A 27757-nucleotide genomic window follows, 5' to 3' on the forward strand; every position below is an offset into this window, starting at 1 on the left:
TGACATCAAGGGTCCCTGCCCCAATGCTGGTGGGTCAATTTCCCCCAAAGTCCCATTGTCCTGGGCCTCAAGTACATCACATCCTTAGAGCAGATGGCTCCTGAGAGACTAATTCTTCCCAACATATGACTCATAGTAACACGACGCAGACCAAGAAGAAAGGGACTTGCTCAAGGCTCTGAAGGACTGTGGAGTTAAATTTTATAGAATCTAAATGAAATTTATGTTTAAGAGTATTTCATTACATTTTCTTTAATTAGACTATATGTTACTGAATAGTATGAAAAAATACATAAAGTTGTATACATGTATATGATGAACACAAATATTTTAAAACTTCATATAAATGAGGGGAGGGAGCCCTCTCTGTTGTGGCAGCTGACACACGCTGTGGCCCAGGACCTAAGACCACAGGTTCCAAAGGAGCTGAGGTGCGTTGCTCACAAGCTGCAGGTGGGTCCACATCTGGAAGTTCATTGACTGACGGCTGTGTCTGGAATCTGCTCTGGCTCTGGAGAGGGCACCAGAGTAGGCGTTGCCACTTTAGGTGATTCTTCATCTTGCTCTGGAGCTGCTTCTGTAGATCCAGGAAGAGAACATGTTACCCCCATCACTGCCTTTTGTGTGCCTTCCAAGGAAGAAACGTCCCATCTCCATCACTGAAGTCCCAGTTCAAGGCCCCACCCCAGGAAGCCCTCCAGACTGCAGGCCCTGGGCTATGACGTGAGTGGCTCTGTGCTCCTGCCTAAGCTCAGCCTCTGGGAGCTCTTTTCTGTGTGGGCCAGCCTGATCCCCACTCACCCACACCACCCAATCCACATGCACAGCTCTCTGACTCCCTCCCTTTTTTCTAACAGAAGCACTCAGACATTTGGCCTCTTGCAGAAATGTCACAAGGCATGGGATCCAGGGTGTTGCCAGCTTCTCCAACTCACAGTCCCCATACTCCCCTTAAGGCTCTGATCCAAAGCACATTCACTTTTTCTGCTGGTCTAGAGATCCACTTTCTGCTTCACAGTACGTGTAGATCAGCGATACTTTGAGGAAGAAGTCATATGGGGTGTACTGTGGATGCTACCTGCCTGCGCAGCCCAGTGTGACTGAATCACTCCTGCCTAGAAGGAAGCGCTGGAGTGCAGCCCTGGGGTCAGGGCCTTTGCTGAATGAATGAGCCCAAACCACCCCCGTCTCAGAAGGCTGGGTGAGCCTGGGGTCCCCCTGCTCACCCCTGGGATTTCTGATCTGGCTTCACCCAGGACAGAGACCCCTAATGGAATCTACAACGTCTTTATCAAAGGAGAAAATAGCTTAGCCTAAGTCCTGAGGAGAATCACAAATAAGGCACAAGTTTCTTTAAAAGAAGAGAAAATGGCCAATTGGAACAAGCACAGCTCCTCCAGCACAGCTCTCCAGAGTCCAGGCTCCCAGCGGGCCTTTTCCTGGGAGGAACCCCCACCCGCCGCCCCAAGTCCCTACAATAACCCTATGAAGCTGGGCCTAGGCTCTCCCCATGTTCAGAGAAACAAACACTCAGGGACATGCAGTGATCTGGAGACTCACAGCAAGCAGGTGGCTGAGTGACCACTGCGCTGTGGAGGGGCAGGGCTCACCTGGTCCATGGTTGGTCCCACACACGTTGGTGAGTCCCAAAAGTTCTGTATTAACACAGAAGGGTGGGTGCGGACCAAGGTGGGGACGCTGCCCAGGAAGCTGGGCACCAAGTATTTGACCAGTTTTTCCATTAACTGTTCCTGGGAGGTCTGCACCTTACATGTCCATTTTTATTTTTAATTTAATTTTTTTTTTTTTTTTGCCCTGTGAAGATCAAGCTTATTTGGAAGCCTGAGTGAGTGGTGTTGGGGACAACGTGGAGGCCCAGGGGTGAGCTGACAGGCCTCCATGTTGGGCTTAGGATGCCCCCACTGGGAGGTCAGTTCTGAGTCTGGGCACAGCACAGGGTGGAGCCAGCTCCCTGGGAAGCAGAGTCCTGGCTCCAGGAAGGGCAGGTGGAGAAGGTGAGGGCAGTTCTCCCTGGGTGGGTCAGGGTCCAGAAAAACAAACTTGCTCAAAGCTTTGAGGGTTTTTAGGGTTAAATTTTATAGACTCTAAATTAAGTTTCTGTTTAGGAATATTTCAGTATATTTTCTCTACGGTACACTGTATGTTATTAAATATCATAAAAATATAATAAAATTATAAACATATCTAACAAGAATATTAAACATTTAACACTGTGTCTAAATGGGGTTAGGAGGGTGCCCTCTCTGCTATCTCTGCTGACATGCGCTCTGGCCCGTGATCTAGCACCACAGGCCGCACAGATGCTGGGGTGAGTTGCTCAAATGCTGCAGGTGGTTCTTCTGCCTCTTGAAGTTCAGTGAAAGCTGGGCCTGGATCCGGCTCTGGCACTGGAGAGGCCACTAGGGTGGCGTTGCCCTTGAGGGTTTTCCTGATGTTCTTCTGGAGCTGGTTCTGTAGATGCAAGAAGAGGACATGTTACCACCCTCACTGCCTTTTGTGTGCCTTCCAAAGGCACACTCACCCACGCCACCCCCGGAGGCCTCCTCCTCCTCCTGTCTCGGCCTCAGTGGGCTCAGGTGCTCCCGCTGAGGCACTGGGCCTGGTTTGGCAGGTAGGAGACTGCAAGTTGAGCTCTATGGAAGCCAACAGCATCATCAGGCTGAGAAATTCTGAAGGTGCTGGTCCAGCCAGATGCTCAGGATGCAGGAGTTGGCCCTGGGGAGAGAGATAGGTGAGCAGCAGAATGTGAGGCCTGCCTTTCCCTTCCACACGGCCCTCCCACAGCACCACTCAGAGAGCCTGGGGTCCTGTGCCTGCTGCTCCTGCCCATCCAGAAGCCCGACCTACTCCTTGTCCACCTTCAGTCTGGCAGTCCTGGCAGAGATGGGCCTGGTCACCCAGGAATGGTTGGCATGAAGCCCTCCTACCTGACAGCTCTGGATCAATGAGGGAACCACCTGTCCCCCTCTTCAGGGGAACCTGACATGCTCTCCCAGTGTCCCTGTTCCCTCCCATTAGGACTGAGAGGGCTGGTGTCCACCCAGTTCATGTCACTGATTGGCACTGAGCAGGTGCTTCAGGAATACTGACCAGTGAGCAATCAAACAAACCCCAGGGCCTTCCTATCACCTCAAACGTTAGCTCCTGCACCTACATGCTGCCTCATTCACTAGCTGTCCTGTGTGGTTCTTTGCCTCCCACTGAAACTCAACTCCCACAGGGTGGGGTACCCCAAGCTGCCACTGTGGAGGTTCTACCAGATTAGGGAGCAAGGTCCCGGGATAGGGGTGCAGACTGGGCTAGAATTAGGAGTGGAAGGCTATGAATTGTCTGAGGGGCTGTCTGTCCACTGACCTTCCCACTCGCCCACACCACCCATATCCACTTGCACAGCTCTCTGACTCGTCCTTTTTTCTAGGGAAGCCCTCCGACCTCTGCCTCTTGCATAAATCCCACCATGAGTGGGATCCATGGTTTTGCCAACACCTTGAATTCACAGTCTCCATACTCCCCTCATGGATCTGATCCAAAACTGACTCACGTTTTCTGCTGAACAGAGCTTTACCATCCTCTTCACAATACGCGAAGATGCAGCCATAGGGAGAGGAGGCCAGGAGGACGTCACATCAGGTGTCCTGTTTACACTATGAGCCTGTGCAGCCTAGTGGGACTGAATCGCTCCCTCCCAGAAGGAAGCTCTGGAGTGCAGGCTTGGTGTCTGCTCTGAGCACTGGGTTATGGTCAGTGCCTAGAAACATTTCTGTACCTGGCAGGGCTTCTAATATACGTGCTGATTGAATGAGCCCAAACCAGCCCCATCTCAGATTGCTGGCTGACCCTGGGCCCGACTGCTCACCCCTGGCATCTCTAATCTGGATTCACCTGGGACAGAGACCCCTAATAGTATCTCCAATCTCTTTGTAATATTAGAAAAGAGCTAAACCCAAGGCCCCAAAGAGAATCACAATTTGGCAGTGGCTTCTTCAACAGAAAGAGAAAATGACCAGTTGGTTCAATCACAGCCCCTCCAGCAGACCTCTCCACGGTCTAGGCTCCCAGAGAACACTTACCAGGGAGGAACCCAGCCAGTCCCTACAATAGCCCTATGAGCCTGCTCCCTGCTTCTCCGAGGTTTCAGAGGAACAAACACTCAGAGAGTTGCAGTGACCTGAAGGCAAACAGCCAACAGGTGGCCTGGTGAGCATGTGCTCTGGAGGGGAGGGGCTCACCTGGTCAATAATTGGTTCCACTGCTGCTGGGTGGTAACAAATGTTCTGTAGTAACAGGAACGAAAGTGGGTTCCCTCCTCAGGTAATCGACCACTTTGTCTAGCCAGTGTGCTAGGGCGATGTGCACCATACAGGTCTTTTTTCTTTCTGCCTGTGAGGCTGAAGTTCACTGGTAACCCTGAGTAGGTGGTGCTAGACCAGTTTGCTGTCCGGCAGCTGTTTCCCAGGCCTGGGCTGACTGGACTCCAAGTTCTGCTTAGAAGGCTGCCAACACCTTGAATTCACTGAGGATGTCCGAAAGTAACTGACCTCTGGCTGCCGACCTCTGAGTCTGGGCACAGGTTGGAGCTGTCTCCCAGGGAAGCAGAGTCCTGGCTTCCTGGAAGGGCAGTTCTTCAAGGCCAGAACCCTTCTCACTGAGAATGTTGGGCATCCTGAGGCCAAAACACATCTTCCATGATGCTCCAGCTCAACACTGCCCTCCTGAGTCCCACCCGCCACAGCGTTCTGGTTACTGAACAGAGCATTGAGGAGCTCCCAGTGAGGGGCAACCCCCTTAGGTTCCAGGCTGTGAGCACATTCTCTTTGGGTTCCCAGGGTCTGTGTCTGTAGTAAACTGAACTGTTCACAGAAAAGCAGCTGGGTCCTTCTGGTCTTGGCCAAGGCAGAGTGAAGGGCAGGGGGAGGGGCAGGGCTAGAAGGTGGGATTGTTGTGTCCGAAGATGCAGATGGGGAAGTGCTTGACGTGGGAGGACCACTGGGCGGACAACTGGAAAAACGCCACGTCATTCCACTCCACACCATCGATGACGACCGGCAGCATGCTCTGCTGGTGCTTGGCCCTGCAAACCAGGCGACCAATGCCCTGGATGCACTGGCTTTGGGACTCCACATCCTCGTCCGTGGTTTTCTTGGGCGCCTTCTTTTTTCTCTCCTTGGTGACCACAGTCATGGACATGGCAGGTGTTGCTGTGCCCTCACCACTGCGGGGCAGCCTGCTGACATGGACAGACTGGAAGAAGCACTTGAGTGTGTTTTTGGTGGTAGGCAGCTGTTTCTTCTCTGCGACTCTCTTTGTATCTATTGGCTGGACTGCTGTCCAGTAATCCACCTGCAGCTCCATCATCTGTGCATGGACACTCTGGCTGGTGGAGGACAGGCCCCCACTCATTGATGTGGGGGAGAGTGTGTTGGGTGAGGCCTTCCCGGTAGGGGACAGAAGCTCACCGCACCATGAGAGGACTACATCATCTGAGCCTCCTGACATGGCTGCAGATGGTTCCACTCTTCCAACCTTCACTGCCCCCACAAAGGGGATGAGCTGTGTGGACTTTTCATTGGGGCGCTGCTGCTTAGACATGAGAATGGCCTCAGCAATGGGCAGCAGGTAGACACAGTTGGCCCCCGCAACGTACTCAGAGATTCTCGACACAACGTCCTGTGTGTCCTGCAAGGTGTTCTCAGACTCCAGGTTGTTGAACATGTCCCGCCAGTACAGGTCCTGGAATAAGTTGTTGTAGCGGCAATCCATGGAGCCCAGGTAGCTGGCCAAGGGGTGGGGACCCAGCGGGATGACCAGGAAGCGCATGTAGTCTAGCCATTGGGGTGGCTGCTGGGACAGCTGCCTCACGAAGACCCGCAGCACAGCGCTGAAGTAGGGCTGTGCCCCTGCCACGGCCATCTTCACAGGCGTCAGGGCCTGGGAATTGCAGTTGCAGTATCTCTGCATGTGGGAGACGATGATGCTGAAGGCCTCCTGGACGTCATCTGTGGAGCAAGTGCACACCACGGGCAGCGTGTGCCCCTGCAGGATGTCCGAAAGTAACTGGCCCTGCCAGTCGCAGGTGTTGACCAGGATGATGTTCTCGGGCATCTTGTCCTGGGAAATGAGGATGTTGCTGAGCTGGTCACGGACGGGCTTCCTGGGGATCTGCCGCTGGCTCTGTGGGTCTGGGCTCTCGTTGTCCAGTCTGTTGACCCACTCATTCCGGGCTGTGTCGCAGCCCCAGTGGCCAGCCTGCTTCCTCTTGGACCTGCTGGAGGGCAGGACCAGAGACTTGGTGAAGCGCACTATGGATGGCAGCTTCTTGGTGAACCAATGCTGGGCGGAGGACCCTGCCTCCCGGTTGTCCTCCAGCTGTGCCAGCTGCTTCCCAGGGGAGCAAATTCTGTGGGCCATTGAGTCAGAGCTGCTATCACTTGACATGCTGTCAAAGTATCGTCTGAGTTTGGGCTTTGGGGTGCTGGGGACACTGATATCGTCCTCTGTGTCTAGGCTACTGTCACTAGAGCTCAGCACAATGTCATACCGACGGTGCAGAGCCTTCTCCACTTTGGGGACATGCCTCACAAGGGCCTGTTCTGAGGATATGACCTTCTCCGACACTTGGGCCCTGAGCATAGATGCCACGGCTTCCTGGTGGTAATTGTGTTGACTGTTCATGCACCTCCTTCTTACTATGAGATTACCTTTGTCCAAGTTATTCTCCTGGGACTGCCTGTGGACGGAATTGTGGCTGGCCGGCTGCTCAAAGAAGCAGCTCTCAGATGTGCTGGCGAGGTCCTTATGCGAGGTTTGGACCTTGTTGCTGGCGGGCATGGCAGTGGCCTCCTGATCGATATGCTGGCGGGACAGGGAGGGCATTCGAATCTCAGTGGTGGGTTTGCTGTAGGCCACAAGTTGGGAGTCACTGTGGCTTGGCTGCTTGCCTCCCGGGGCCCTAGCGTTCTCAGGCAGGTGGGCCAGACTCAGAGGCTCTTTTTGGATCCTGGTGCTGTGGAGGCCCCACATCTCCATCGGCAAGCTGGAGTCTGACAGGCCTTCCATGTATGGCCTGAGCTTGGGATTGGGGCTGCTGAGGACACTGTGATTGTCCTTCATGTCTGGGCCGCTAGACAGGCCTTCAAAGTATGGCCGAAGCTTAGGTGTGGGGGTGCTGAGGACGCTGCCATCGTCCTCAGTGTCTGGGCCACTGTCACTGGGGTTCGGCAGCATGTCATACAGGAGGTCCAGGTCCTCCTCCACCTCCGGGACATGCTCCCCATGGTCCTGCTCAGGGCCCAGGACCTCCTCCGACAATTGGACAGTGCGCAGCCATAACAGGACTTTCTGTTGGTAGTTCTGTTGCGTGGTCAGGGTGCTCCTTGTGAATATGAGATTCCCCTCATCGCAGTCATCCTCCTCCTGGTCAGCGGTATGGTAGCTGGCCTCCCGCTGCGAGAAGAAGCTCTCACACATGCACTCAGAGTAGTTGTCCGAGGACTCAGCCTCAGGACTGGCTTGCCTGGCGCTGTCCTCGTGGTCGATGGGCGGCATGGACAGGGAGGAGATCTGGATCTTGTCCACCTTGCTGGTGGGTGTGCTGTGGGCCACAAATTCGTTGTCCCTCTCGCTTGGCTGCTTGCCTCCCAGGGCCCACGAATTCTCGGGCATGTGGGGCAGACTCAGAGGCTCTGTTTGGGTCCTGTCACTGTGGCTGCCCCACATCTCCGTCTGCAAACTGGAGTCTGACAGGCCATCGAAGTATGGCCTGAGCTTGGGCCTGGGGGTGCTGAGGACGCTCTCATCATCCTCCAGGTATGGGTCACTTTTCCTGCGATTCCCCATCATGTCAGACCGAAGGTCCCTCTCTGACACTTTGGACCTGTGAAACAGCGCCAGGACTTTCTGCTTCAGCTTTCCTCGTATTGATGGCCGCTGCTTCTTTGGTTCCCCCTTCTCCAAGGCATCCTTGTCCAGGTCGTGTCTGTGCTTTCCCCTGCCGCTGGCGTGCAGCTCATCCTGCCCCTCGTAGTTACCTGCCGACTTGGCCTTAGGGCTGACCTGCATGGCAGTGCCCTCGTGTTCGATGGGCTCACTGCACAGGGAGGAGATCCAGATCTCGGCCACCGTAGTGGAGGATTCCTTGATGCTGCCAAAGAGGCTCACCATCTGGCCACACCTGGGGTTTCGCTGCATGACGTCAGCCATGCGGATGGCGCCAGAGGCCAGTGTCTTGTAGCCCAGGACGTTTCTGTTCTTAGAGCACTTCCTCTGCTCCAGCATGATCAGGAGCTTGTTACCTTCTCCCTTGAGGAAGTGGTTGTACTGCAGGGAGAAGGTGAGCGCCAGGTTGGTCTGCACTGGTCTACTGCGGGGCAGCACAATCTCTTGGGACCTCAGGATGCCCTTGGAGTCCCGCATCCTCACGGAAATTACCACGGAGTGGAGGTCCTTGGCCAGCTTCCTGAAGATCACTAGCTTCGTTACAGTGAGACTACACCACCTGGGCACACAGCTGGGGCTGGAGCAGTCCACCTCCCAGGTGGCAAACAGGTTCTGGGGGACCTGTGTTTTGAGCACCGTGGACGTGCTGGCCAGGCCCACAGTTCGTGAGGAAGATGCAGCTGCTGGCATCCTACTGGACCTTTTCCTACTCAGGGTTGGTGGTTTTTTCTCCTGTGGTGGGACAGAGGAGGGACATGATTGGTGGCAAGAAGTGGCGCATGAGTGATCAAAGGAGAGTGTGGCCACACAAAAAGTGGCCACTCGCTAATCTGTGATTAGGTCAGGGAAGGCCTGGGTGATGGTCTTTTAACCTCAGAGACCTAAAGATATCACAAAGATGCTTTGAAATTAAAACGTTTTAACTAAAAGCTGTTTACGGTGGGTCGCTGGGCCCTAGGTTGGAATCTTCTTCAAAAAAGGTCATTATTTACCTTAACTGAGACTGTCTACTATCTTTTGGAATGTACAAGAACATAGCTTTGGAACGTCAAAGGAATTTTCCTTTTTTTTGGATACTCTGTGGTCTGTGGAGACCACAAATCCCCTCATTGTTATTGAGTTCATTGTTGGCTGTTCTGTCCTATATCCCTCTATGGGAAAGAAGTATGTGTCTGTCATTTCACTTTTCATCCAATCCATCACCAATGGATTTCATGCAACTCACATACATCGCCACTTCTGACTGTAATATCTAAAATAAGGTGACAACTGCCATTCTCCAGAGCATTATTTCAATCCTTTGAGGTTTTGATTCAAGGCAAATGACCATTTGGCTCAGATAAAATCTCAACAATTGTTCACAGTTTTGAATGCTTCTTACATGGACATTTACTTGGCACAATACAGCAGGATCCCAGAAAATCTCACCCAGCACCACCCTGCAGACCTACACCTGGTGCTGGCATCCAGCAAAGGGCCCATTGACGCACCAGTTCCCTGCCTGCCGGTGAACTTGTGACACTTGTCTGTTGGATTCAGGACCTTCCCTTGCTTGTGTTGCTGACTTTATTGGAGCCATATTTTGTAATACTCTTGGTGGAACAAAGGTTAACAGTTGATAGATCCCAGGCTATGGAGAGACAGGAGGGAAAATGGGACTGGTTTTTACCCCTGGCTTTTCTATCGGATTTGCCTTTTGAGAGTCTGGGCAAACACCTTAGCTGTTTAAGTGAGAGCTGATCTTGTTCAGCTCAGAAGATAAAGGGGCACATCCTCCTTCCTGCATGAATCTCAGATGTTCTTAGACAACTGAGGATCTTTGCGGATGTGTCAGAGGTCATTCCTCATGACATGCAGGAGCCCCATAAGGAAATTCCCACACAACTGCAATTAAACTAACTGGCTCTTCAGGGGGAGCACTACTGAGGTTTAGTCCACCTCTGCTGGTAGCCCTTCTGGTTGTTGTAGTCAGCAAGGGGAGAAACTGAGGCACATAAGAAGGTTGAATGAGACTCTAGGTGAGTGAGCAACTTGCAGCTCAACCCATAAAGCAACAAACTTTAACCCACTACATAACACTCCCAGAAACTGTGCTGAGACTCTGCAGATACCAAGCCATAAAAACAACAGCAACAAGCACACCTATAATTAACATGGGAAGTTGTGCCTCCATGGCTGGGAACTCCCAGGCCCCAGCCCTCATTAATATTCCTGATAGGAAGCCTTGACTTGCAAGTGCTTTACAGAAGTATAAATGTAGGAAGTTTTAACTTCAAAATATCAACTGAAAAATGGCCAATATACAGTTTTCTTTGGGTGCCTAATTTAATTTTTCACAGGCAAAATAAAACAAAAGAAACAAATAACTATAACAGTGGCGGCCTGAAAATTGAACTGATTGAGTGTATAGGATGCATATCTTGATTTGGAAATTAGAAACTTCTAAGGAGAAGCACAGACAAATTCTCTTTAAAAAATAAATGAACAATAAATTTCAGAGATTATCTTCAAACTCTCCTGAAGCTAATACATGCTAACTCCCCATCCTCCCCCTTCTATAGCACGTCCCCTATATCTTTTGCTCTCTGAGCTTCCTTGTCCAGATGTGTTCCTTCCCTTCCCTTCTTTCTTCCCCTTCTGTCCCCTCCACTGCCCCTCCCTACTGACTTAAGGGAAAATGAGATGAGGAATTCTGCCAACTCCCTTTGGAGAAAAGCTGCTCTCAGCCAGAGAGGAACCAGCAATCATCCTCCATTTTCTCTATGGCCCTGATTGGTACACAGAGAAATTTAACTGATGGAACATGTAATCCTGGCTATTTTAACCTATTGCAATTAATATACTCCTGGTTTCTGGGAGCAAAAGCAAGAGAATTACTCAATAAGGTTTATAGAAAACTCCCATAGAGAAGCCTCCACACTTTAGGGATATAGGAAACTGAAACAGGATTTAGAAAAAGGATACAAACAGAAACATGCCTAGGGCTGCTCCAAGATAGAGTGTCGCCTGCAGACTGAAGGGTCCCAGGTGTGATTCTGGTCAAGAGCACATGCCCAGGTTGGAGGCTTGATCCCCATTAGGGGGCGTGCAGAAGGCAGCCAATTGGAGATTCTCTCTCATCATTGATGTTTCTATCTGTCTCTCCCTTTCCCTTCCTCTCTGAAATCAATACAAAATCTATTTTAAAAAACGGGGAGGGGGAGAAGCAAACATATAAACCCTGTATATATTGAGGCTATTTTATTTGTTTTTAACCACAAACAATTAATTGCTTTCACCATCGGAATAAAGCTTTCCTACAAATGTCTGTTTTTTAATCAAAACCTGTTTCCTTCCAACTAGGGAATGTTATGAGAATATATATGGTTTGCTTATCAAATCTTCCCCAATTCCCCTGTTTATTGAGTGGGTTTTTGTTTTTTTTTACTGTTTAATGATATCAGTGATGCTGACATATGCTTTCTCCAGAATAGTAACATATATACTTAGAATAAATGAACCAGATACTGAACCAAAAGGGAAAGTAATGATTTTAAAGGAACCTTCCAGGAGGAAACTAAGCTTGAGACTGACTGAATGTTTGCTAATCCTCTCTTCTTCAGTATTATCTTCCACAAGACCCTGAGAGATGGCTTAACAGGGTACCCACCCTACTCAGAATGGCCGCAAACAGCCCAGAGACATGCAGACATGCCTCTGACACTAGGCTTTCTCATATGTCTGCCTAAAGATGGGGGACCAGCCCACAGTGAAGTGAGAATTCTCTTTTGGGGTACATATTCACCAAATGGGAGTAACTTCACCCTGGGTGCCTCAAACAAGAAGCCAATCTTCTTTTGTTACACCAATTACCTGGTTGCAATATAAAGTGGGTAATAGAGAGGCTTTGGCACCATTAACTTTAAGACTATCTTGCACCTGGGACCTGTGTTGCCATTCCCAGGGGAGACAGACGGAGGTTTCATATACCTGAAAGTCTTTATACCTCTCAGAGTTGTGAGCTTTCTGGAAACTAGAAGAATATTCCCAAATAGAAACAATCCAAAAATGGGCGAATGAATTTGTCAGTCCCTTGCTAACATTTGGGGGGGGGGGGGGCAACCCAGTTCCTGAGGTATTGAAAATGACTCTCCTTGTTTTACAAATGAAGTTTTCAAGGTGCCATAGGTTTTGCTCCAGAAACAATTCAAAGCCCACCAAGTCCTTTTACCTTCTCCAAACCTCCCCTATTCATTTTGAAGGCTTACAGGTAATTAGCTTCATGCAACCAAAGTCCCGGGACCTTTGAAGTGAAAATACCTGAGTTCACCAAGACTTCTTGTATAGGCCATTTTTAAAAATACAAATCTCTGGAAGATATGACTTATCCCAATAGAAAAAACAATACCTTACCCACCTACACAAATCTCTTTAGCTTTTTCAACTATATCTTTCTAACTTAGTAAGTTTTAATGAAAGTTATTAAATATCTACACATTTTGAATTAACGTGAATACTGACACATTGATTGCTAGAGAAGTCTGAAGTTCACTGCTTTTGGGGGTTTTTTAATTGCAGAAGGTCTGTAAAATGGATTTGGGGCTGTTGATGTAATGTTTTTTGCTTTGCTGAAGGTGTGTTTTTTGAAAGTAAGAGTTTGATTAAAATATGTTCATCAACGTCTATCTAAGGAATGCTGTTTGTTCACTTGTGTGCTTACGATTGGAAATTAATGCTCCTAATAGTTAAAAGTTCCAGTTAAGTTGGAAGAAATTATACAGTTATGACAATAGAAGGCTTGAGGTATGGAGAGTCATATTTGAAGGAAAAGGGCAAATGTAAGTTTCTCTAAGGATAGTTATTTCTGAATGGGTAAGAAGGTTTGTAAAAGGTGAGGAAAGGTTTGTAAAAGGGGGTATAGGCTATACAACTTTGTGAAAGTTTTATATAAAAATATTCTTTTATTTCTCTACCAAAAAAATAATTCAAATTGCGTGTACAGTCTTTGTGTGATATGTGTTCATCTATGTGTCATCTGTGGTGAATTGTCAGCCTCCATATGACATTACTAGGATATAATCTTTTATTGGCCTACAAAGATTAAATGCTTATGTAAATTAAGGAGAATTCTGTAGTCTGGACAAAATACTTAATATTACAACTGTTTGCAAGTATGATTAATATCTTTTAGAGTTAGTTACCCTAAGTCTGTGTTTGCTTTACGTAGATTTACAAAAAGTCCATGGTATAATCTTTTGCACAAGTATATTTGCAACCTTCCCAAAGTTTCTATTGTAAGAGACTTTTAAAACAGGAGATGACTTTGAGTCAATTCCAATGGGCCCTGGAGTACCTCAAGGATTTATTCTCTCTCCTTATTAGAGAAACGTTTTTAACTAATTTAGGACTACTTAATATGCTTGAAATTACCTGAGGAGCTTTAAAAAATTAAAAATATAAATAACTGTGCTATTTGTGTACCTATATTTTTATTAAAATGGATGTTCTAAAGATTTCAACCTGCTCTAGGAAGGAATGTACAAAGATTCAAGAAAATTTCAAATAGGAAACACTCTGGTGTAACAGTGGTCTTGGTGTCAGCGACACCAGGCCAGCCAAGAGGATGGTTCCCTGTGAGGGTGTCTGGCAGTTGGACTCCGGGTATTTGTGGCACAAACATTGGAAGTTTATGAATTATATCCAATTCTCAATACAAGAAGCCATGGACAATGTTTTAAAATCTTACATTCTATCTGTTCCTTTTATATTGAAATTATGTATTGAATCCAAATATATACATATACGTATATATTTTCATATCGTTCTCTGTAATTTTACAGTAATTTTTGTTACCCAAAAATTATTGCCTTGAAATGTTATATTTTACCAAAAAGGCAGGATTTCATCAATTGCATTGCAATCAAAACTATAACCATACCACTTTGTTTTGTCGTTCATAGATATTGTTTTACTTTACTGCATTTTCAAATATGTTACATCTTTAGAAAAATTCATGAAAAGGACTCTTGACTTACTCTATTTTTTTATTCTTTTCATATATTTTATTGATTTTTTACAGAAAAAGAGAGGGATAGAGAGTTGGAAACATTGATGAGAGAAACATCCATCAGCTGCCTCTGGCACAATCCCTACTGGAAATGTGCCTGCAACCAAGGTACATGCCCTTGACCTGAATTGAACCTGGGACCCTTGAGTCCTCAGGTCTAAGCTCCACCCACTGAGCCAAACTGGTCAGGGCTTGACTTACTCTAAGTAACAGGTTTCTACGCAGGTCACATCTTTGAACTGAATGAAGAAGTATAGAACTCTAAGGAATGACTGAATTCACGAAAATACTAGCAAATAACCAGGATAAACAACAAAATGGGTAGGGAACTAAATGAAGAGAAGATGGTTATTATTATTATGACTCTGTTTAAAATACTGCTGATTTTTAAATCATTTTGTTTTTCAAATATAAGGAAAACTAAAAGCAGAAATTCTACATTACTATCCATGACTCACTACGAAGGTTAGAGGGAATGATACATTAGTGACACTCATTTCACAGTACTTCCAAGAGACAAAGACTTCAAGGACCAAAACGTACAACCAGGAGATTTTGTTTATTGAAACACATTAATTAAAGACTCTCTCCAATGTGTTAAAAAGGACGTTACCTTATGAGAGGCCTAACCCTAAATGGATATCTGTCACTGACACTGCCCTCCATCCACCAAGGAGACTGAAGACTTTTCAAGGATGAGAACCCACGGGCAGTGGGGGCTGACAGCTTTCCCAAGAAGTCAACAAGGCCTGGATGCTGACAGATTACTGCTGCTCAAACCTTGTTCTTCTATCTCCTAACTGTTATTGATTATATGTACATCAACTGATTTTTATATTTCTATTACACACCTTATTACATATGAATAGTTGAATTTCGACATCTGCTAAGTTTTCCCACCTACTAGACAAGTACATTCTAATGATCAGTATGGTAAGGAAACAGTAGAGAGTCTAAATTCTTCAGGTCAAATATAGCATAAGTACAAGGAACAGTGGATGAAGAAGGAAACATAAAATTAGCTTAATAAACAATTATGTAAATACATGCAAAGGGTTTTTGGTTGGCTGGGATGCTTACTTTCCTTAGTCACTTTCTTGTCTAGTAGTAGACATTTTCTATTCCTAAGCAGTGTTCCTGCTTTAATGTTTTTGCTTTTGTTCCTGGTATGTAAGTGTTATACTAGATGCAAAATACCAAAACTTAAGACAAGCAGCAAACGGACTCTGCTCATGTTAGCTCAAAATATAAAATTGATACAGAATATTTTTTAAGAAGAACATATAGTATCTCATGGCTTCACATCCACTTTTTATGTTGATTAATAATAAAAATTCCACTTTGAATGCCATTCAAGGTTAGAGTCTTACCTTATCCCGAATGGTCCATTGTTCAGCAAGACATGACACTAACACTCATCATCAATGCATAATTTGTATTGATTTCTGAATAAAAGGAGGATGTATGAATGAAAAAGGGGCCCCATGCTAACCTGACTAGCTCAGGGAAGTCCTGCAAGGCAGCCTTGCAAACTCAGAGACCTTAAGTAACTTCAAAGGATGGTCTGAAATTAAAACACTTACAGGAGCTCATGATGGATCGTCAGATCCTTGTCTGGCATCTTCCCTGACAAAGGTCAATCTTTACCTTAACTGAGTGTGTGTACTGCCTTTTTGCCTCTATGATAACAATTCATTGGATTTTCCTTATTTTGGACAGCTCATGCTCAGGCACTGTTCTGTGCTCTGCGGAGATCAGAGATCCCTTCGCTGCTATTGAGTTCTTTGTTGACTTGAAACTATCCTACATCCACCATGGTAAAAGAAATATGTGCCTATCATTTTACCCTTTATCCAATAACAGAAGTGTCTCCTATTTGCTTTCTCCTGTCTCCCTAATCTATCACCCATGGATTTCATGCAACCCACAAAAGTCTGCACTTTTGCTTGTATTGTATAAAATAAGGTGCAAAATTGTCATTCTCAGGAGCATTCTCTCAACCCATTGAGATTTTTCTCGCTCACAATTGTTGACACTTTGGATCAAACAAACACACACAAATTTTTCAGAGCTCTGAAAGTTTTTCACATTAATAAGAGAAAAGGTTCTTGGCAGGAAAAATAGAATTGCAGGTGAGGAATATGAAGCACATTAGTATCTTAGGTCATTCTCTTAGCAGAGGACAAACAGCACATGCTTGTATTAACAGTGTCACCCATGCGATTTCTGACAGAACATCCCAATGTATGATGAGAACACCGAGGCTTTTCCTGGGGTGGAGGGTCTGGATATTAGGACGTGGTATGTTTAGTGTGGCACCGTCGTCATGGCAATGGAAGGTTTTAAGTCCAGGTCCCACAGAAAAAAGACATGGATTTCTGTGATAAGCATTCCCGGTCCCCATACAATGTGCAGCCCTGGGAGGCCCCAGCTCCTGACATGGAGGAGATGAGGACCCAGATTCCTTTGGGAACTGGACACTAGGAGGGATCTCAGGGGAGTAGCAGGGTGCCTTCTGGAACCTGAGTCCTGTTGACTCCCTGGGGTCCTGGAGTTTGGGTCAATTGGGCACCTACACTCACCCTGCGGCGGTGCTTCAGGCTTGAGGATATATCAGGTGTCTGTGCCGCCTGCAAGGGCGTGGAATTGAAGACCCCATCTGTCGGCTCCGGTCCGCTCTCCTGTGCAGAGCTCTATAAAGACAGTTTCCAGGCACCAGGGGAAAACCTCAGAGCCCTGTTTTGCTGGTTCTCTAAAACTTGTGACTCTCCACTCCAGACACACAGAATGTGATCTGCTGAGACCTCTACTGGCAAGGAAAAGTCATGACAGCCTGAGAGCCTAGGACTCCCATTGGCATAGATCAGGGACCCCTCTAGAGCCCCATCTCCACCTGCCTGCCCTACCCTGAGGTGTGATCACAGCAGGACCTCTAGGTTATCCACTGCTCCAAACACTCCCGCGGTTCTCCCTGCAGGACCCCCTATCCACCACATGAAGAGGGGGGATGTGGGCTGCACAGGGATGGCCCACAGAGGAGGCTGGCCTGGTGGGAATGGGTCTGACCCAGGCCACCTTCACTTACCTGAGGGGATCTTCTTGAAAACGGCCAGAGATGTCGGGCACGAGTGTTGAACCGTCTACAGAGTCTGGAACAACGCTCCCTGCAGGGTCTCTGGGAACCAGAGCCCCCATAACTGGGAACACAACAAGAGAACATGTTGAACTGTCAACTGTCTCTTGCCAAGTGAGTGGCAGTTGGGCAGTTGCTAGAAAGTGGGTGCCTGGTTACGGGGGTTCCAAGTTCTATTAGGAAGTGACCTCACTTCCTGGAATTGCCTCCCTGACTCCCCTCACCTAATTACAGCTATAGATACTCCTGTGGACTGCTGACTGCTCACCTACCTTCTCCATGGAAAACCAACATTGTACACAGTGACAGGAACACACCCTCTCCACAAGGTCTAGCTGCAGCCAGGGTACTAGGTTTGAGGAGACAGACCAGGGCTCAGACTCAACCCCTCATTCTTACCTCTTCTTGATCCTGGATAAGTCATTGTGCCTGTTAGATCCTGTCTCTTCTCTGCCTGCACAATGGATTATTGCAGCATGTGCTTCTTAGCGATATTCACGCTCATGAAGGTAGTAGCTATAAAGTAGGAGGAGGAATGCCACAAGGCAAAAGTGCCTACAACCTCTTTTTCTTCCTATTGTCACCTCCTTGGTGTCTAATTTTCTTTTAATTCCACCCAGGGTCATTTGATTGTGTGTGGGAGAGAGAGAGAGAGAGAGAGAGAGAGAGAGAGATTGTGTGTGCGCACACACACATATGCTAGTGCTAGGTTGTATTGTGTTAACAAAGCCTGAATACAGTAGTTTGCAGAGGCAAAGGTTAATTTCATAGCCATATGATTTCAATGATCTGGTGTAACTAAAAGGACTTCCTGATTTTTTGGATTATTCATCTTTTTTCTAATTGTAAGGATGAGAGTAAGAACTTACAAGGTCATATGTCAGAGTGGAAACCAGAAGTTGACATTTTATTTGACAATGGCTTGTGGGGGACATGACTTCCATTTCCCCCTTTGTAACAGCTGCCAATGTGCATATCCAGGTGGTCTGGGGAGTTTGGGTCAAGGCCCCAGAGTGGAGTTATCAGCACAGCTCACTGGCCTGGCCACAGTGATGACGGTTGTATGTGGACATGTGACTTCAGTGAGTTGAATAAAATTCTTTTTGTTAGTCACAAGAAAAAAAGTTCTGTTTTCATATGTCTCATGGCCTTATGAAAACATGCTTTTAGTCAATAATCATGTGAGAGGTGCAAATGAAAACCAAAACGAGGGCCCTGGCCGGTTTACTCAGTGGATAGAGTGTTGGCCTGAGGAATGAAAAGTCCCGGCTTCGATTCTGGTAAAGGGCACATGCCCAGTTTTGGGCATTGATCCCCAATAAGGGCATGTAGGAGGCAGCTAATCAATGATTCTCTCATCATTGATGTTTTTCTCTCTCTCAATGAAATCAATAAAATGTATTTTTTTCAAAACACAATGGGATAGCATCTCACACTTGTCAGAATGGCTATCATCCACAAATCAAGAAAGGACAAATGCTGGTGATTATGTGGAAAAAAAGGAACCCTTGTGCATTGCTGGTGGGAACATAGACTGGAGCAGGCACTCTGGAAAACAGCATGGAGCTTCTTTGAAAAATTAAAAATGAAACTCCCATTTTACCCAGTAATTCCACTTCTGGAATATATCCCAAGAAAGCAGAAACACCAATCAAAAAGGATATATGCATCCCTGTGTTCATAGCAGCACAATAGCTAAGATTTGGAAACAGCCTAAATTCCCATCAGCGTAAGTGCCCAACAGCAGCTGAGTGGAAAAAACCTGTGGTATATCTACATACTGGAATACTATGCTGCTGTAAAAAAGAAAGAAGTCTTACCATTCACAACAGCTTGGATGGACATGGAGAGCATTATGCTAAGTGAAATAAGCCAGTCAGATAAAAGTAAATATCACATGGTCTCATTCATTTGTGGAATATAATGAATAACATAAACTGATGAACAAAAATCGATCCAGAGACAGAGAAGCATCAAACAGACCCTCAAACCTCAGCAGGAAGGCAGGGGAGAGTGTGGGAGAGAATAAGAGACCAAGCAAAGGTCTTGAATGCATGCATATAAGCATAATCAATGGACACAGTCATTAAGGGGGTAGGGGCATGTGCTGCAGGTGGGGGTGGGTGGGGAGGGGTCTAGGGGAAAAATGGAAACATATGTTATACTTTAAACCATAATAAAATAAAATGATACAAACATTTCTCTTAGTAAAAAAAAAAAAAGAGAGCTAGTCCTCTTTCTGGGTCCCAGAACAAAGCGCCCCCTGACCCCTAGATACGGAGGAACCTGCAGGAGCTTCCCAGTATGTCCGGATTTCTAATGTCCAGACCAACTCTGTTGGAGAGGTGGGAGCCTTGGCCTGGAAGGTCTGAACATTCCTGAACTCTGGGCTCTGAATGTCACGGACATTGGATGATATCTGCCACTCTATGGACATCAGTTTACCAATTTTCCATTGAGGGTTGGGTTCAGAACTGCATAAGCCTGACCTCACAACAAAGGGGCCCAGCTCCCTCCACCCTGGGTGGGCACTGGACAGAGGTCCATGCCTGTGGTTCCAACTCTGGGCTCCTTTTCAGTCAAATACTGGCCAAAGGCTCATTTACCTGCTGAATGCTCACCATCTCCCCCATGCCTCTCCATGTCTGTGCATGATGCCACCAGCAGATCCTTTTGCAGAGCCCCCGAGGAAACCTGGGTGCAGCTAGAACCCGTACTTTGAGGACACACCGCTGGATTCATCTCAGGCTCTGTTGGGCTCAGTATCTTGTTCATTTATTTCTAAATACATATTACCCTTCTGGAAAAAGCATGTGTGGGTATTACTGATTTCATAAAACAAACAAATAAGCAAACTAAACACCTCTCCCTATCAGCTGATTTGGGGCATATTTTTTTAGCAAAATAGATATTTGCTAATATTGCTATAACATTCCCTAGTTGGAAACAGGTTTTGATTAAAAACAGACATTGGTAAATATTCCTGCGATTTGCACAGAAGCTTTACTCTGAAGGAGAAGATAATTAGTTGGCTGTGGTTAGGAATAAATAGAGTAGCCCCAGTGTCTACAGGGGTCTTAGTGGCTTCTCTTTCTATGATAATTTCACCTGCTCCCAAACTATCAGTGAGAAGGGAAACACCCATGGATCAACCCTATATTTGTGTGTGTGTGTGTATGTGTGTGTGTGTGTTTGTGTGTGTGTGTGTGTGTGTGGTTTGTTTGTTATTGGTTTTCTACATCCCATTTCAGTGAACAGATTTCTCTACAGGAATTTTCTTGAAAGCCTTATTTAGAATTTGTGTTGCATTTGCTGACAAAAACCATTAGCTATATTAGTTGGAATCAGTTAGAAAATCCAGGATTACATATTCTAAGAGTTCAATGCCTTTGTGAACCCACCAGGGTCATTGGGAAAATCAGGAACATTTGCTAGTTCCTCTCTTGCTGAGACAAGCTTTTCTCCAAAGGGAGTTGTTAGAATTCCTATTCTCATTTTCTCTTAAGTCAGTAGGAAGTGATAGTGGAAGGGACTGAAGGGAAAGGAAGAAGGATGGAAAAGGGTGCAGAATATAGTGGGGGAACTAGAGAAGGTGGAAGAATGGGGTGTTGGAAATTATTACCTTCCGAAGAGTTCAGAGACAGTCTATAAAATTTCCAATTCCTTAATTGTTTTTAAAGGAATTTATATGTGCTTCTGAAAATCTCCTGATTTCCAAATCAAGATATGCTTCCATTCATTCATTCAGTTTAATGTTAGACCTGGCATTTTCCTAATTTTTATTGCATGCCAAAAATTAATTTAGGCACACAAATCAAACTGCACTTTGGCCATTTTTAGGAGGACATTTTCTAATTAAATCTTCCCATTTCTGTAAAGCACGTGTAAGTAAAAGCTTCCTATAAGGAATATTAGTGAGGGATGGGATCGGGCATCTCCTGGACTTGGAGGCACCATTTCCCATGTTAATTTTAGGTGTGTTTTGTTGTTGTTTTGTAGTTGTTTGTATGTGTATGTGGTTTTTCTTTTCTTTCTGATATCTGCAGAATCTGAGCAAATTTTCTAGGATTGTTATATTATGTAGTTGGTCAACCTGTGTTGCTTATCGGTTGAGCTACATGAGGCTCTCACCCCTCAAATCACATTCAAACCTCTGATGTGCCTCGGTTGATCTCCCTGCTGTCTCAAACAACCAGAGGGTCAGGGAATGGTTGACCAAACCTTATGGGTGCTCCCCCACCAGAACCAGTCACTTTAATTGCAATTGTGTTGAAATTTTGCTTTGGGGCTCCTGCACATCATGAGGAATGACATCACACATCCACAGATATTCTTAGTCTCCTAAGAATACCTAATACTCGGACCTGAGGGAGAATATGACACTGTATTTTTGGAGCTGATTAAGTTCAACTCTAATTTAAATGATAATGGGTTTTGGTTTTTTTTGTTCTTGTTTTTTTTTTTTTTTTGCTCTGATTCTCAGAAAGCAATTCCGATTGGAAAGCCACAATTTAACAACGGCCACCAATTTTTTTCCTACTGTATTGTCTTAACCTAAGTTCCATCAACCCTTAATCTTAGTTCTATCTGGACTATTTAAAAATACAGCTCAAATAAATCTAACCCTCTACCACCAGCAAGGGAAAAGTCATGGATTTAAGATACAAACCACCCAGGTTCACCCAATGGGTGGGGAACCAGCAGTTCAATGGATCCTTTGTTGAATCCTAACACCATGTCCACGGGTTGGTCCTGGGTGAGCTCTTTTGGAATCCTGACCCACTACGTCAAGTAAATGTCAAAGTATGAAACATTCAAACTTGTCAAGAATTTTGGTCGTTTATTTAAGTCCCACTGTCAATAACTGGCAGGATGAAAATCTCAGCAGATTGAGATATTCTCTCTGGCAGTTTTGCACCTTATTTTATACATTACAATCAGAACAGGAGATGTATGGTGGTAACAGGAAACCCAGTGTTGATGCATTAGGGTTTCAGAGAAATCAAAGCAGCGAATTCTCTGTGACTGGATAAACAGTAAAATGACACAGACATACTTCTTTTACATGTGGATATAGGATAGTTCCAAGTCAACAATGAACTCAGTAAGAATGAGGGGATTTGTGGTATCCGCAGAGCATTGCCTATGTGTTGAGGGGCCTGGAAATAGGGAAATTCCTTTGACATTCCAAATTACATGTTATTGTAGATGCCAAAAGGCAATAGACAGGCTCAGTGAAGGTTAAGATTGACCTTTGTCAGGGAAGATGCCAGCCTAGGACACGACTACCAACCATAAACTGCTTTTAGTTTAAAAGTTTTCATTTCAGAACATTCTTTTTGATAACTTTAGGTCTCTGAGTTTGCAAGAACACCACACAGGGCTTCCCTGAGCTTGTCAGTGAGCATGTGGTTCCTTTTCGCACACACAGTTCTTGGATCACTTGTGCCCCACCTCCTGACAACAGTCACTGAGTGCTTAGGGCAGTGGTCGACAAACTCAGTAGTCAACAGAGCCAAATATAACAGTACAACGATTGAAATTTCTTTTGAGAGCCAAATTTTTTAAACTTAAATTATATAGGTAAGTACATTGTTATTAACTTTATTAGGGTACTCCTAAGGCTTAGGAAGAGCCACAGTCAAGGGGCCAAAGAGCCGCATGTGGCTCGCGAGCCGCAGTTTGCCAATCATGGACTTAGGGGATTGGTCCGAACTAAAGCCCCAACCCACCTGGCAGTTCATAAACTGCCCCTGAGGGAATGTCCCTCCTCTGTCCCAACACAGGAAGAGAAACCATCACCCCAGAATGCAGCAGGACCTGTATGTTGTAAGCAGATGCAGCTACCTTGCTGCCCACAGTCCTGGTCTCCACACCTCCCGCTCCCCCATCCCTGTGCCCAGGTTCAACACCAATGCCCAAGAACCTGTTTGCTACCCAGGAGTTGGACAGCCCCAGCCTCAGATTCGTTCCCAGATTGTGCAACCTGACCTTAATGAAGATGGTGGTGTTCAAAGAGTTGGAGAAGGACCTCATCTCCATGGTGATCGCCATGAAGATGCAGTACTCCACCCTCATATCGATGGTGACCACGGTCAAGATGCAGGGCTCCAAGTACATCCTACGGGAGTATGCTGTTCCCCAGTGAACAACTGGACACAGTCCTGGGGTTGACCTCACTGCAGGACCCCCACTTCCTCTGTGAGAAGGCAACAAGCTATAGGCCCTGTTGCACTGGAGGAAGTGCTTTAAGAACCAGACCATCTGGAGCTAGAAGACACTCCCTGTGGGCGCCATACGCATGGCCAAGGTCAGGCAGCGAACCCTGAAGGGTGGACAAAGTGGCCGAGGAGGCTTCTGCTAAAGTGGCCGATATCTGGATTGCTCCCTGTCCAACCAGCCCATCCACTGGGAGGACAGTGCCATACAGGACAGATGCAAGGCTAAGTCAAGGGTTAATTACTCCGAGGGGGTTCATCAGAGCTTCTCCTCTGAGCAACAGGCCAGCAACTATGCCACCTATGGACTGAACATGGCTGAGAAGGGCATTGACATGGGGGTGCTCAAGAAGTAGAGGCCATGGATATTAGGGAAGATGTGCATTACCAGGCCACAAAATATCAAGGAAAAAGTGGTGGCGTGGCTGGGAAAGTTCAAAGTGTTGGAGGAGGCTGTGGACTCGAGCAGGACACAGCAGAGCATGTCCTAGAGTTGGAGTGGGACATGGACCTTCTATTTAACACACTGCGAAACCCCAGGGACAGTGGCCCAGACATGGAGGATGAGAACAGCACCCTCAGCACCCACAAGCCCAAGCTCAGACTGTTCTTTAAAGGGTTGGCACACTCCAGCTCACAGACACAGACCGAAGCATCCACAGTGCCCAGAGCCAAGAGGAGCCTGCAATTATGGCCAAAGTGCAAGAAAACACGTGAGGCCTCAGGCATCGAACAGCCCAGAGACAGTGTTTCAGACTCGGCGGCCCACAGCACCCCCTCCCCCAAAGTCGCCTGAATCTGGACCTCTTTCATGTCTAGCCAGTCCACTCACCGTGTAGACAGCGCCATGTAGGCCGGCCCAAGACCAAGTCTACAAATCACTACTCTAAAAAGGAGTATGAGAGTTTCGCTGAGCAGGAGGCCGGTGAAGATGCTGCCCATGGATAGGAACTGGATCAGGAAGCAGTGACTATTGAAAGTCACAACAAGGTCCATGACAAGCAGAATGTAGTGGCTTGGCTGAGCAGGGCCTAAGTGTCGGAGGAGGCCCTGGACCGTGAGCAGGACCCTGCAGATCATGTACCCGAGTAGAGGAGGACCCGCACCTTCTGTCTAACATGCTGGAGAACCAGTGACAGTAGCCCAGACAGGGAAGAAGATGACAGCCTTCTCAGCACCACCAAACCCAAGCTCAGGCCATAATGCGAAGGACTGTCACATTTCAGTTCAAAAATGGACATGGGGAGCATCCATGGTGCCCAGAGCCAGGCGGAGCTTCCGAGTTTAAGCTGGTTCTGCTGAGGGCTAGTGTGTTGACGCACGGAGTAAATGGTCCCGGGTTCAAATCTGGTCACGGGCACAACTGTGTTGATTACAGGCTTGATCCCCAGCCCTGGCCATGGCACATGCAGGAGGCAAGCAATCCATGTGTCTCTCTCACATCGATTCCTCTCTCTCTTTCTGTCTCTCCCCGTCCCTTCAAGTTTCTCTAAAAATTCAGTGGAAAAAAAACCTCTGGTGAGGGTTCACAAAACAAACAAAGCCAAACAAAGGAGCTTCCTAGTCCAGCTGAAGTGCCCAAAAAGACCAAGCTCAGTCAGCAACAGCCAAGTGACAGTGTCTCCCACTTAGAGCCCCAGAGCATGCCCACCCAGGGGAGCACCCAACACCGCCCAAGGACAGCCCGGAGGCAGAGACCTCAGCCCTGGACATGCTCACCAAGAAGATGCGGCTCACTAGGCGCATCACCAAGACTGAGTCTCTCATCCCCTCCACCAAGGCCAAGGGGAAGCATACCCGCCACCATGGCTGGTCACGTTCCTGAAGCGGCGGCAGATGGCACAGCCGTAGAACAAGTGAGCCAAGAGCCCAGACAATGAGCATGGCCAGACCCAGGGATCCAGCTGCAGATCCCCAGGAAGACCACGTACAACCACCTGAACCACATCCTCATCTCCGATGACCAGCTGCCAGAGAACATCATCCTGGTCAAACCTCTGATTGGCAGGAGCAGTTCCCCCTCAGACACCCTGCAGGGGCTCATGCTGCCTGTGCTGTGCATCTGCTTCATGGCTGACGTCCGGTGGCCTTCAGCTCCATCATCTGGTGGATACAGAAATACTGTAATGATAATTCCCAGCCCCTTAAGCTGGTGAAGATCCTGGTGGAAGGGGCACAGCACTACTTGAGCGCTGTGCTGCGGGTCTTCCTGGAGCTGCTGTCCTACAAGATGCTCGGCTGGCTGGGCTATGTGCACTTCCTGGTCATCCCGCTGGGTTCCAATCCTGTGGCCAGGTACCTGGGCTCCATGCATTACCACTACAACAGCTTCTCCCAGGACCTGGCCTGATGGGACCTGTTCCATAATCTGGAGGCCCAGAGCGCCATACAAGACACACTGGACATCGTGACGAGAATCACGCAGTACATCACGGGAACATCTGTTCCTCTCAGCTTCCCATCGAGGAAGCCCTGCTCTCCTACAAGCAGAAGAGACCCCATGAGGATTCCTTATAGTTCATTCTTTTCAGGGAGGCAGGTGAAAGTTGGGACAGTGCAACAGTCCTCAGACACGTCGGGAGACTCAGATGATGGGCCCCCTTGGGCTGCAGGGTGCTTTTATCCTTCCCTTTGTCCCTACCTCTGTTCACCAACGATGCCTTGTCATCCCACTCATCTTGTCAGTGAGTGGTGGTTGTCCTCCCCCAGCCAGGGCGATGGCACCAAGCTGATGGAGCGGCAGGTGGATTACTGGACGGCAGCCCAGCCCACAGACAGGAAGAAAGACTCGAAGAAGAAAGACCTGCCTTGCGCCAACAACACCCTCAAGTGCAGCTTCCAGTCTCTCCAGGTCAGCAGGCTGCCCAGCAGTGGCCAGGCCAAAGCAACACCCACCATGTGCATGACAGTACTCACCAAGGAGAAGAAAAAGAAGGTGTTGTTTTCGCCCAAGAAAACCAGGACAAGGCATGGAGTCCAAAATCCAAAAGCCAGTGCTTGGAGGCATAAGCCACCTGGTCTGCAGGGCGAAGCAGCAGGAGAACATTCTGCGGGTCCTCATCAAAGGTGTGGTGTGGAATGAAGTTCTTCCAGCTGGCAGCCCAGGGTCCTTCCGCATCCAGCACTTCCCCATGTGCATCTCCAGACATTCTGACTCCACCTTCCAGCCCTGCCTGCGACCCTGCAGATGCCAAGCACAGGAGGGCCCACCTGCTTTTCAGTTCACCTTTCAGTTTAGTACAGAAACCGACCCTGGAAACACAAAGAGAAACCTTCTTAAGTACAAAAGTGCTCACTACCCGGAAGCTAATGTGCAGCCCCCATTGGGAGCCTCAACTGCTCTGCTGATTAACCAGAGCTCTCTGGGGGTCAGGCGGGCAGTGCTGAGCTGGAGAATCATGGAAGGTGAGTTTTGGCCTCAGGACCCCTAACACTCCCAGCGAGAAGGGTTCTCCCGTCTCCACCTGCCCTTCCCGGAAGCCAGGACTCTGCCTCCACAGGACTCAGAGCTGGTGGTCAGATGCCAAGGACTGGCCTCCCATTGCGGGCATCCTGAGCAGAACATGGAGGCCAGTCAGCCCAGCCCTGGGCCGTAGCTGCCAACCCGCCAAGTGGCCCCACACCATCCACTCGTGCTTTCCTAAAATAATAGGTGTGTGGTGCAGACCCCCAGGCACACCGGCTAGACAAACTGGTGCAATACCAGCTGCCCGCCTTCCTGAGCAGGGACTATGCTTTCGCCCTCATCTCTCTGTGTTATGACAGAACATTTGTTCCAACCAACAGGTGTGGGTCCACCTATTTACCAGGTGAGCACCCTGTCCCTGCACAGCACAGTTTTCACGCGGCACCCTGCTTGCTGGGAGTCTTCAGGGCACTTCATGTCTCTGAGTGCTTGTGCCTCTAACCACAGGGTGAACCTAGGGCAGTAATGGCGAAACTTTTGAGCTCTGCATGTCAGCATTTTGAAACTCCCTAACTTAACTCTGGTGCCATGCCACATATAGAAATTTTTGGATATTTGCAACCATAGTAAAAGAAAGAGTTATGTTTTTTAAATTTTTTTAAATATATTTTATTTATTTTCCACAGAGAGGAAGGGAGAAGGATATAGAGTCAGAAGCATTGATGAGAGAGATACATCAATCAGCTGCCTGCTGCACATCTCCCACTGGGGATGTGCCCGCAACCCAGGCACATGCCCCCGATCAGAATCGAACCCGGGACCCCTCAGTCCACAGGCAGACGCTCCATCCACTGAGCCAAACCGGCTTTGGCAAGAGTTATATTTTTGATATTTATTTTATAAACTTAAATGCCATGTAACAAAGAAAAATCAACCAATGAGTTTGCATGCCACCTCTGACACATGTGTCATAGGTTCGGCATCACTGACCTAGGGTC

At 47.5% G+C, this 27757-nt stretch overlaps 1 protein-coding gene across 1 annotated transcript; it reads right to left on the bottom strand.

Moving 5' to 3' along the window:
- Positions 1 to 4944: 4944 nt before the first annotated feature.
- Positions 4945 to 5838, bottom strand: LOC132219347 (phosphofurin acidic cluster sorting protein 2-like). The gene has a single exon (XM_059671710.1). It carries the CDS (start codon positions 5836 to 5838, stop codon positions 4945 to 4947), a length of 894 nt encoding a protein of 297 aa, XP_059527693.1.
- Between the last annotated feature and the right edge of the window lie 21919 nt (positions 5839 to 27757).

This window comes from Myotis daubentonii, chromosome 16 (genome assembly GCF_963259705.1).
Source record: "Myotis daubentonii chromosome 16, mMyoDau2.1, whole genome shotgun sequence".
NCBI classification, from domain to species: Eukaryota; Metazoa; Chordata; class Mammalia; order Chiroptera; family Vespertilionidae; genus Myotis; species Myotis daubentonii.